The 12,772-nt window shown below is 39.6% G+C and overlaps 1 protein-coding gene across 1 annotated transcript; it reads left to right on the top strand.

Annotated features, from left to right (window-relative positions):
- The first annotated feature begins 7,318 nt into the window (after window positions 1–7,318).
- LOC104513291 (sorting nexin-20-like) lies at window positions 7,319–12,543 on the top strand. The gene is made up of 3 exons (XM_010156600.1): window positions 7,319–7,484; window positions 9,042–9,193; window positions 11,767–12,543. Exons 1-3 carry the CDS (start codon window positions 7,319–7,321, stop codon window positions 12,433–12,435), a joined length of 987 nt encoding a protein of 328 aa, XP_010154902.1. The 3' UTR covers window positions 12,436–12,543.
- Window positions 12,544–12,772: the final 229 nt, after the last annotated feature.

Here is a 12,772-nt window from a genome sequence, read left to right as displayed (position 1 = left end):
GGTGTCCCTGCCCATGGCAGGGGGGGTGGAACTAGATGATCTTTAAGGTCCCTTCCAACCCAAACCATTCTGTGATTCTATGAACTGCAGGTGTCCCTGGTGCAGCAGGCAGCTGTAGTTACCCAGAGACACTGCATGAAGGCCAAACGGGCTGGCTTCAATAGCCAGGTTTGAAATACTCGTACTCTCAAGAAATGGCAGTAATGCTGCTGAGTATTTGATTTAATAAAAGCCAACCGTAGCTCCTCTGTAACCGGCCTACGTTGGCATGTGACTGCCATCCGAATGCTGTTCTGCTTTAGGCACATGGCATCCGTGGGCGTTATATACAGCGAGCTCCCCTTAAATACTGAGTGAGAGAATGAACTCCGGAACGGGACAGGGTTGCTCAACAGGACGGTTATGTTTATGCATTCAGCATTTCCAGGAGACAACATTTATTTTTAGAGAAGATGTTTTTTAATCCTGTAATATTCCAAACTGGTGTTTTAAATTTCATTTAAAAAACACTTCCAAAATTTTGTATTGCTAGAAATAGACTTCCTACAAAGAAGCATCTTTGGGGAAAAATCATACGATATTATTATGTACCTAAGGTACGAAACACTTCCCTAGTTTCTTAGCATCTATAATATTCCTTTAATACATGATTTATGTGGTTTAGTAACATGCAGCTCAGCATGAGTTGTAGGGGCTGTTCCCTATAGATCTCCAGAACCTAGACACAGTCAGTAGATCCAGTGCAGTCCTGGGTCAGGACTGGAGTGCCCAGCTCTGAGCTCTGAAGCGATGTGGGTCACTACCATGGCTTTTGGTAGGAGGATGGGAAGGCATAATGCAGGCGCTTATTAGTGTGGGTATGAGCAAGTCGGAAAGGACACAGCCCGAGTGTCAGAAACCAGCAGGAGTTTATTGGAAACTCCTGAGCAAACGATGAGATTCCATCTACTATGGAATGAATGCTCACACTAATGAATTTATTTAGCCAAGAGCAAAATTGCATTTCAAAAGCCATATTTAATTTTTAAGGAATATATAGTAGTGACAAGGTACTAAGATGTACGGGTTACATTTCTTCATTTTGCAGAGGGGCACGCAGGGGGCCCAAGTTATACTCTGCGAATCCTCAAGGTGGCTATCTACACACAGCAGTTGCATTTCCCTCCACTTGCAGAGCTGCCTGTTATCCTACAACAAAATGCATTAGCATGTCAGTGATGAATCCTGTTTTCCCAAATTTCATTATGCTTACACTTTGGATAGAAATACATTACACATGGGACATGACTGGAAGTATTAGCCGAAGTACACCATAATTGTATTTGAGAAGAAAAGGGCACAGACACATTATAAGAATATCAAAATACTAGATAGGAATAACTACATGTGGTATACCTAATAACTCAAACCCAAACATGTAAAAATACTTCTGTAGTCCATGTAATTATGTACTTAACCCTCGATGATTTTAGCAGGAAAAATGACCATTTAGAAAGTCTGTCATTCTACAGACAGAACAGTGCTGGTGAAATTTAACCCAAGTTAATATCCTAGTGACCCACTGGGCTTGCATTACAGCCCTGTGTCACTGACAGACCACAGATGAAAGGCAGGCCAAGACTGTTGTTTAAAGCTCCATCATACTCCTTTAGAAGTATAAAGGAGTCGTAAAGTGATAACAGGGCTTTGGCAGTGTAAAATGGGCCCGTTACGTTTCTTTCATGTTGAAAACCCTGTCAATAACACCAGCACGAGATATTTGCCATTAAATGGTGAATTATTTCTTTAAACCAGGCTCTTGTTGAGAGACATGTTTTGTAATAATGAAGTATGGTAAACAAATTCCACTTTCAAATGACACAACACTATACAATTAAACGTTATAGAAATAGCACGGAACAGAATTTTGTGCTGTGCCAGGATAGGAGTATGGTATTCATTTAGCACAGCATCACCCCAAAAGGGCAGATTGTTCATGCAGAACAGCTGAATTTTCTGCTACTTCAAACATGGAAGTGGCAGGTATTTATCCAGCTGCATCAAAAAAAAGAGAGGAAAGGTTCTTGTAGAAGCATCAAAGACAACATTACAGCACTTTCTAAATATTAGTTATGTGATAAAAGGGGACTTGAATAAATATGTTAGGTATTTCTGCCTCCCTCCTATTTTTTTTTTTTTCTCATTATCTACAGTTCTAATGATTTGGTAAAATAAATAAGGTTTAGTTACATAGTTTGGGGCCTGATAGGGAAAAGCACTACAGGCTGTGAGGTTGCCTGAAGCTGTATTTCTTAGAACAGAAGCTGAAGAGTATTTTGTAACAGGGACATTACAGTCACATTTGTTAACAAGAATAAGACCTCACTGTGCCTGTAATAAAATGCCAATAAAGTGTGGCAGTAAACTGCAGTTTGTATATAACATTAGTCTATCTCACAATTTTTCAAGCTGATACCGGCTTTGTATTCTGTGGTTAAATATAGTGCCTGTCAGGGTTTATGTAATCTCTCTGATTGGGAGAATGTGAACTGCCCAAATCAGGGTGTAAATCAAGGCAGAATGTTTTATACGACTGCAGCCGTCCCTTCTGATTCTTTGCCTATCGAAAGCACTAACATGGTCTTTTCACCCTTAGCGTGGCATCGCAAGGCTGGCTCATCTGGTGGCCGGTTACCAAGTTTTAGAGAGAAGCTTTCAGGTTAGTCTTCCTAAAATGAGTCTTTTCATCTGAAATCAGTATGGAGGGCCTAACTCCTATGAAAACCACTTCTATGCAGCGTTAGGATTTTAACCTTGCCTAGCTCCTATGTTATTGCGGAGCATTCTCTTTTCCATATCCCTTGGTAGATACATTTTAACACTGTGCTCGTTATGTATGCCAGGCAAAGTCAGTGCTTTCACAGAATACAAACTCTGAATGAGCCAGGGCATGAGCATCTCGTTTCCATCACGATGACAGAACATGCTTTTCCATTAAAATTTACCACAGTTTTACAAACAGTCAGATAAATTGGTGGTGTAAGGGCACTTGCCCATCTCTCAGAATGGTATGCTGCCATTGTGAAAATTCCCTTTTTCCACTGCTTAGCCCTGTACGCAGTATTTGGCTGTTGGAAGTGGAACTGAGAACATAAAAAGACACTAGTTATGCATTCTGCTAGCAAACACCACTGTATACTGTAGAGGTTTTTGTAATGTGCTAATCAAGTAGACATTTAGGCGAGTAAAATTCTGCCAGACTAACCACACTGGGTCCCAGCAAAGGGCCAAGGGCTGTCTGGACCAAACCTGAGCTCATGGGAGCAGGATGAGAAGGAGCAGCCCGTTAAACCTGGTGGTGGGTGTCTTGGCTCCTGGGCATGAAGAACCCATTCAGGAGCCGGCTGTGAGCATAACAGCCAGCTCCACTGAAGCAGGCAGAATCCTTGCAGAACACCCTTGATTTGTAAATTATTTCCTATCAGTCAGCTATGCTGCTGATGACATGACATGATTAGTGAAATAACAGATTTCACTTTCATTTAATCATCCAGGTTAATTTGACTAGGACTTACTTATTATGAGATAATTGAAAGTAGAGGTCATACTTAATATACTGAAAAATACACTTTCCTCTTCTCTTTTAGCTTTATAAAGAGCAGGACAATAGTGCTAACATCACAAGGTAATACATTGCTTTTTGGCACACATAAATTAACAGATTGAGAATTTAAAGCTTAGATACATCTGTGAACTGTCAGAGTGAGTGAAATGCACTGAAATCCCCTTGGTTTTTGCTCACAATTGTAACGAAACCCATAAATCTAACTTTAAAGGAATGGGACTTGAGCCAGAAACCTGTGCCTTGTCTTCACTTAAAAGGGTTGGCTGGTATAGCTACACCTTAGAGCTGTATTGGCAAGCACAGATTTATTTTCTGGTGTTACTTAAATCACTTTCCACACGGAACACACTAAACTGGCTAAAGGACCCTGCCAATAGAACGGCATCTACACTAGAGCTTTTGCCAGTATGGCTGTAGCTGCACGGGAGTGATTTTTCATCATTCTGACAGCTCTTTTGGCAAAACTACATTTAGACTGAGGCCAAGTTAAAGTTGGCATTATTTTAGGTTGCAAATAAAGCAGAGGAGAAGCACTGCCAGTTTATGGCCCTGGTTTCACATTATTTTAAATTGTTTGCTCTAAAGGAATGTGTGGGGCAGGATCCATGTGGTCCTTTGGCTGTTTGCCTCCCACATGTGTGCTGCATTAAAATCGCTTGGTTTTTCAGTGAGTGAGCTCTGGCAGTGGGAAACTTACATTACTAAAAAAAGATAGCATCCATATTATTTACCCCAGAAATAGCTATCCTGATGCTTTAAAGCAGATTTCCAAAGTGAAGTGAGCTGCAAAAGGAAGCATCTGGGCCAAAGGACATGTGGGTTAATGCGTCACTCTTCTTCACTGTGTCCTCAGTTCAGCAAATAATTTAAGCACAGAATTGATTTTAGGCACACACATAAGCCCATTTCAAGTGTTGTAGTCATGTCAGATCTGATAATGCTGCTTTTGGAACTTTAATTAAGCAGATATTTGAAATTAATCATATGTTTAAGCACTGTGTGGCATCGGGATTTCTGTCAGAAGTTGGAGCTTACATAGTGAGGCTATTTAGTGTGGTACCATCTGCATTTTCTTTCCTGAACTGGATGTTAAGTCTGTATTTTAAAGATGTCCCAAGGGGCATATTTTTCCACATAAGTATATTTACGTATTTGGCTCTTTTTTTCTGATCTCTCTTTTGCTAAGTGTGGGGTTTTTTTTTTGGTTTCAGAAATCCACGCAGAGAAGTTTTCATTGATTCGGTAATTGTATTTACTGTCGAACTCTTTCATCTGCCAGACTTTGTGTTTGCACGTGTAATCCTGACACTGGGGTTTGCAAACCTGCCCTTGCTGCCGGAGCTGCAGTGCGGGCAGCGGGCCCTGCCTCGCCCAGGGCGGCACGAGGGCTGGTGGAGGCAGATAGGAAATGTCATGCGTAATCAGCCAGCACTGAACCAGTGAGCCAATTGGACGAGGAAGTCTGATTTAATCAAGGCTTCTTCCTTCCTTTTTGTATAACACCAAATGTGCCTGTTAGAGGAAGACACAGACGTATTTTTCTGCGTTTTGAAAATGTGGAGCAGGCTTTTCATGACTTCGACCAGGCTACACGTGCACCACAACTAACGGCTCTTCGGCAGTTTCCAGGTGGGTGTCCTGTGCTGCTGGGCACTTGGTTTCTAGTGTTATTTACAACTCAGAAAATGTCACGTACCCTGAAACGGAACAGGATGAGTGTCTGTTCAAAGCAGAATTGTGTAAGTGTTGCAGGGGTTTTATATTGCTTTAGAATTGTTTTTTAATATGTAAAAATAAAGAGCAGCTTAGTTTAAAGTGCTTACCGTGATTTTTAGTTATGAAAGTGAATCTGCTTATATGAAGTACAGATAGTTTTCGAAACAGGTATATTGAAGGCGTAACGTTCACTTCTGCATTCCTCTGTTTACAAGTGCGTTGTGTTTCTTCAGTGAATGACATTTTAAAGTGGTATTTTTATATATGCACTCAAATATTAACAAATTTATGGATATAAAGTTATACATATATATAAAGATACATATCTTGAATATAAATACAGCACTGCTTATAAGGTTATACCAACTCACAACCAAGAAAATTGTCATCTAAATTTGTTCAGCCATTTTCATATTTCTCATTTAATCTACTATATTTATCATTATTGTTACATTGCAAACAAATATTTGCAAGTTTATGCTCTTGGGATAAACTGTCATGATTTTCACAAGACTGAGCAGTTAGACAGTAAGTGGCCACTCTTCACGTTCAAAAACCATATCTTAAGGAGGACTAGAAATACTGTGAGAACTTACACCTCCTAGTCTGCAGCCCAAAAATAAGGGCTTCCATGATGCACTTATTAAGGAGGATGACAACGTGTACGTACTTGCTCATCCAAGCCAGGCAAAGGAAGGATTTCTGTTAGAGGAAAATGATTTTCACTTCCATTATTTCCAGTGGGGAAAGTAATTGCTTTTCTTTTTACAGCCTTGCAGTTTGCCAGAAATCAATAGGTCAGCTGAAGGAGTTTCCTCACTTCTGTATCAGCATTGCATAACTGTGTGGTAGAAGTGTGGAGGCAAAATGATATGTAGTAACACCCCTGTCCTAAACCCCCTCATTACTTAGTAACCGCTGGTTGGGCATTACTTTTACATTTGTAGCAGGGAGACTTTTTATTTTTTTTTAAGGTAGGTTGTTCTGTTATTTGATTTTCACCCGTCAGCTGAATTGTGAGCAACACTTCTCTCATGCCAACAGAAAACAGCACCCTGGCAAAGTTGTTAGGATGCTCTTAGAACTTTTTCAACTGCTAGTATAACAAAATGATGTAACGGGTGTGTTTTGTTTTGTTTTAAAACCTATACTGGGGAGACATTTATCATAGAATCATGATAGAATTATGCGGCAGAATGGCCAATCTGGCCTATGGAGTGGGAGTACATTGTGGTAGGAATTTTATCATTTTGTGGTAAAATAGTAGTCCTAGCAGAACAGGCATTCAGATCTACTACAAGCACAGTATATAGGTTAAAAACACAAGTAAAGGAAGTATGCTTCTGTATAATAATTAGAAAACTCTGTTCTCCTTCCACCTAGCCATTGTCAGATCCAGTTTTGTTCCCACAGTACGGAGACACGTCTCAGGAGAGAACTTGAAACTGTGAAATCGGTCAAAAGTAGTATACTATTTTAGATATCACCCTATTTTGCCCTACAGGTTGTGATTAAGAACAGATGGCAAGTTTTGGAGTCTTGAGAACAGTAAATTCTAGCAGTGTAAGAGAGCCAGGCTGCTAGTTATACTAATTATCTCCAAGATTTTAGTTCATCTGAACTCATACTTGCAAGCTTGAGGGCAAAATACAAGGAGAAATCATCTCCCCCCACCAAAGATTATGACAAAATTCTCACAGACAAGAATGGACTTCCCCACCTAATCTTATTTAACATAACTTCCTATGGTTTTCATGTTTGATTTTAATCTGCCAAAAAGATATCTAAACTCTTTCAGTGGTAATGGTAATAGGAATGGTTTTTCACTGGTAGCTATGTAGATATTTCTATTTATTACTCTAGTTTTTATGAAACTACAGTAGCCCTCACACAAGTTCACAGAGAATGAGTAAGTCAATAAAAAAGATTACCAAACTGGATTAGGCATGCTACTAAAATATGCCATATGTTTTCGTAATCTTTCAGTGATAGTTCGCAATGGACCAAGATTCAGACTGCACAGCAGAAAGGGAACTACTGGAAGCTGTAAACAGGATTACTGCATTTTCTAGCACAAGTCCATCTGATGAAGAACAAAATCAACCCAAAGCTGGAATTTCATGTGAAGTCAGAAAAGAAGACCCAGAAAAAGATAACCTGCAAGGTTGATGCTATCCTTTAATTTTATTTTTCATCTAGCTATTTATGAAGTGAATCTTTTACATGAGCAACTTTGCTTTATTCATTGCAGCAATAGTCCCGATTTACACTGCTATACTCCACTGAAAATAAGCCTTGATTAAACTTGTGGTAATAACATAGCAAGAGTGAAACAGGTGCACATCCTGGGTGTACATGCACACAAGAGTTTTCCTTTTAAATCCCTTGCACGTAAAATGCGCTCCAGATTTAATTTATACACCAGGGACCAAACCAGGGATCATCAGATGGCATGTCTTGAGAGTGCACTTTCTGTACGTCACAAAATCTGAATTTCTTGGCAGTATCAGCAAAAACAACAGGATTAAGGCTAATCTCAAGCAGTATTTTCTCACGTGCCTTATGGAGAGGCAGCATTGAACTTTTACTGGGCCTCAAATTGCTGTCATCTGTTATTAAATAAAATGCTATATATAATCCAAAACATATATAATCTTATCAGGATTTTCAGCCTGCACGGATGTCATGAACACCACCTCTCTTCGGAGATACATGCTTTGTAGAGATTGAGCCAAACCCCAAAGGCCTTGATAATTGAAACTGTATGACCAAATGATTAAGACCATGTAAAAGCGGGGCCACTGAAGTGGTATTAATGGTGCCTGTACAGTTCTAGTTCTGTGTCAAGCTGTTATCTTCCCATTCATTTGCGGTCATTCACCTCCATTGTCTGAATGTTAGCTGCAGTGCAGACTGACTTCAGCTGACTGCGTTGACAAAGACGTTATTGATTGGAAATTGGGACTGGTGTGCTCACTGCAATACAAATACTCCGTTTCTTTTATTCACTTTGCTAGCCCATATGCCACCCGATGAAAACTGTTGTCAGTAGATTTCAAAGACACAGAAATCACTTTTGAAAAGCTACATCAGATTCCCCTGTAAGCGAACTCTTCAACCAGCTGTCCTACATTTTTATATATGCATATGTATATATGTTTGTGTGTAACTGGGGGGAGAGAGAGAAAAGACAGGAAGGGAGGGAGGTATATAAAATAAGAAAAAGGGGATGTGAGAATTCCTCCTACAGCCGTGTTGGTTATCCAGGTTTCTACTTTAAGGTTAAGAACTTCATGTTTTCTCAGCTTTCACCTGTTACTGTGCAAACACAATATTTGAATAGGGTCAGTATTTGAATATATGTCTGAATTTGCAGCTGCATTGTACTATCTCCTCCTTTAGGAGAAGCCTGGAGAAACATCAGCTTCAGAAGACTTAGGGTTATTTACAACCTAGACGTACAATACTTCTTGTCAGTATTTTTTCTATAACTTTGTATTCTGCAGCCGATTTGGTGTCTTTCAGAATTTCAGACCACAATAGCTTTCCTCCAGGAATCTCGACCTATCTTTACTAGCAGTGAAATCACTTATTTTATCCATCTTTAGGTCTTGCTGTTGGAGCAACAGAAATTCTAGGTTCTCCTTTCACAGTAAGTCCTAAGAGTTTTCTTCCCAAATGCAAAGGTTATAGTCTGAAATTCTAAATATATTGTTTTTAGATTCCAGTGCATCCCTAAGTCCCAATTCTTCGATGACCACTAAGGAGCTTCAGGAATACTGGAGGAATGAAAAACGCCAGTGCAGACAAGTCAAACTCCTTTTTGAAATCCCATCAACCAGAATCGTAGAGCACCACTTATCTAAATATGTGGTAAGCTAAGAAATGAATATGTAAGAAGATCATTAATTTTGATTCACTCTGCAGGGGTCTGCACAGCACACAGCATGCCTCACTACATGAAAGCCTTACCGAGGGCCAAGTTTTGCAAGTCGTGATCATACCAAGTAGAACCTGTTTGCACGGATAGTATGGGCATAGCTGGTGGAATCTGCCCCTAAAAAACCCCTCTGACAATCACCTCACAAAATCTGCAGCGGTGGAGAAGTGATATCAAGTAAATGAGTAGCTTGAGTATCCTAAACTCCCAGAAGCTTGTCGACATTGAGGAAATTCACACAAGTATAAAAATATTAATATAGTTACACTTCCACTGAGCCAGCCTGCTGTAGCAGCTGCGTTGCATTTGTGTAACTCCCACATCAGAGATCGTGTTAGCACAAGTGCAGAATTCTTTGATGTTGACAAAGCCTAAGACATCCTCCGGTTAGATCGCTTGGGACCATTCCCCTTCCCTACCTAGAGCTCCATTAGATGGCATATTCCTGTCATATTTTTAAGATGAAACATGAGTATGAGGGACAGGAACACAGAACAGGTTTTTGTATCTTTACTCACAGTACTAACACTTGGCTTTTATTTCTGATTCTGCTCTTAGCCTTCAGGAGGACTGATCTAGAGCAAGTCTCTTTCAGTACTCCTGTGAAATTCATACAGGGGTGTTTTCCTTGGTTGTAACAACCCCTGAGGTCTGTAGATGAAAAATGCTAAGAATCATACTAGTGTTGCTGATACTGGGTGATGCAGCTTGGTAGAATTTGAGGCAGGTAAATGTTCTGCAGACTGTCCTGCGATCTTGTTGCATGCTATACACACCTACTTAGATGCTGCCATTCTTGCACATTCTCAAGAGTATCCAGCTTGTTGAATAGCTTAAGATTATTTTAGTATAGCTGTAGGAGAACAATACTATCATTCAGCCTATGTGCAAGTAGTTGTACTTAGTCAAAAGTTACAAGTCTAGTCAAAAAGATTGACATCACAACAATATTTAGCCAATTTGAATGCTAGTCTAATTAAATTAATTTTTCATGCACACTCCACAAATAAAAAAAAAGCAAGTACTTGTAAAATATTCACTTAGCTGCCCATGATAAAATGACAGCTTTAAAAATGTCCTTATGATTGTTTTGGATATGCATCAGGCATATATACACTTTTCAGCAGGGAGCAGGACAAAGTATAGGAAAATGTCACAGTGCTTACAAATGAAAAGAGATCAGAGAAGTCAGCTCAAATTTAGAAAGCTTTCAAGGAGTGCCTGTAAAGATCATTTATGAAGATTAAAAGAGAGAATTTCTCTTTAAGGAAAAATAAGGAAGATAATCGGACAGATGTGAGTGCTAGTACTGGTTTGCACCCTTCACCAGCAGCAAAGAAAACAACTGGCATGAGGAGAACAGCTCCAGCTCCTGTATAATTCAATGGGAACAGGGTGAAGTTGAATGGGAACAGGGTCATAGCCTAAAAGGCAGCGTGTTCTACAGAGAGTCCGTCTCCTTAGCTGCTGCAGGGTGACACAGTTAAGCTGGCCTCAGTGGAGCTCCACTGGTTTACGCACATTAGGGATTTGGCCCTTCCTTGACATCATTATGCTTGGATCAGGACCAGAAGGGAATCTATTTGAACAACACATAACACACAGTTTTATTTTGCAGATATTTTTCTAGTATCACATTTATTATAGTTGTTTTGAGGCTAGTGAAGAGCTGAGGAAGACATACTCTGGGGTACTGTTACTGTGGACAGCATTGATGTTAGCTGTTAGTGATGGATTTTGGATAACAAACAAATTTTTGTAGAAAATCACATCTTTTTGCATTATATATGTGCCAAGTTAAGTTTGAATAACAGAACAGTGATTTAGAGGGGGGAAAAAGGCTTTGGGGTTGCTCCATCTTTTTTTTGCACACACCAAATATTGCTGCCAAATATTCCCTCTTCTTTCACAGCATTAATAACACCACCAAATCCCCAGAAATGTCTGATACAAACAACATTTCTGAGTATTATGAGGAATGTAAAATAGATTACGTTCAGTATTAAGTCTGGGAAACCCATTTGGTTCCCTGAAGATGATGGATTGCAGCAGCCATGGCTGTTATAAACAAAGTGCAGCTACAGAAATGCGTTGTTAAGTGATTTTACGTGCTTCAGTCTGCTTGTGGTTCACCATTCCCAGCACCTGGCAGGATGGCATCTGTTAGTGTATTGTTTATCTACAACTTATTTACATGCTAAGGCTAAGTCTGGTGACAAAAGTCCAAAAGAGCTGCAGATGGGAATTATTAATTTGATGGCCGCAGATTTCAAAGATCAGGCCTATACTGAGCATGCACCACAACCTCAGGCAGCAGCTAATTTAGAAGCACTGCATTAAGCCATAGGAGTATACAAGATTACACACATAAAATTGGCACAGGAAAGTTTCAGCTGGTGGAATATACAGGCAGAAATTATTTTCAAAGCAACAACAGACAAAATCTGACTGCACTAGGGCTAGAATGGTCCTTCTCATCTTTATTTTTCTGTTTTATTGTGTTTAGATGTATAAAATCATAATTTTGCAAACAGGGAGTTTTGACAGCAACAAGTCTGTAATTGAACGGCGTTATTCAGATTTTGAGAAACTGCACAGAAATCTGCTGGAGGAGTTCAGTGAAGAAATGGAAGATGTGACCTTTCCTAAAAAAACTTTAACAGGGAACTTCACAGAAGAAATAATCAATGAGAGAAAATTAGCCTTCAAGGACTACCTGAGACTTCTATATTCTATGAAATACATCCGAAGATCAAAAAAATTTATTGACTTCTTAACAAGGCCAGAGCTTCAGGAAGGATATGGTTGTCTGCGGGGTGGCCAGTACACCAAAGCTTTGGAAATCCTTTTAGAAGTCATTGGTCTGCAGGAAAGGCTGACGAGAGGCAACCCTGTCTCGATTGTCCCTACTCTCTGTGCTATCGTGGTGTGCCACAAGGACCTGGAAAAGCCAGCGAGTGCCTTTGAATATGGAGAAAAAGCTCTATCACGCCTTCACATGCACACCAGCCACAAGTATTATATTCCATTGTTAGAAACAATGATCACTTTGGCATATGAACTCGGCAAGGATTTTCTGTCTTTGCAAGAAAAACTGGAAGAATGGAAAGCAAAAAAAGATCCCGTACGGGTTTTTACCCTGAAAGAACTTGCAGTTCGTGAGTATGTACAATGAACACATGAAACGATTTCATTAAAGAGCAAAGCTGTCACGTCCTTTTTCTGTCCACAGGCTCTTGAAGAGTAAGACCTGGAAGTTACCTGTTTGGCTAACATAACTTTATGCTAATAGAAAAGAACTAAATGAAATATCTTTCATGTTCAAAAGGGACATTAATGTTTATGTTGGAAAATATTATATTTACTGTACAGATATGAGGAACACCTAAGCTTATTAAGGTGTTTTGGAAAGAAATTTGCAACAAAAAATCATAAATTATTTGCTTATTTTGAACACAGCCTATTTCATGTGAAAAGTCGGTATAGGAAAATATGATGAATAAAGCACTTAA

Source organism: Eurypyga helias, unplaced genomic scaffold, assembly GCF_000690775.1.
Source record: "Eurypyga helias isolate BGI_N326 unplaced genomic scaffold, ASM69077v1 scaffold14368, whole genome shotgun sequence".
NCBI classification, from domain to species: domain Eukaryota; kingdom Metazoa; phylum Chordata; class Aves; order Eurypygiformes; family Eurypygidae; genus Eurypyga; species Eurypyga helias.
This window is presented reverse-complemented; position numbering and strand designations above follow the sequence as displayed.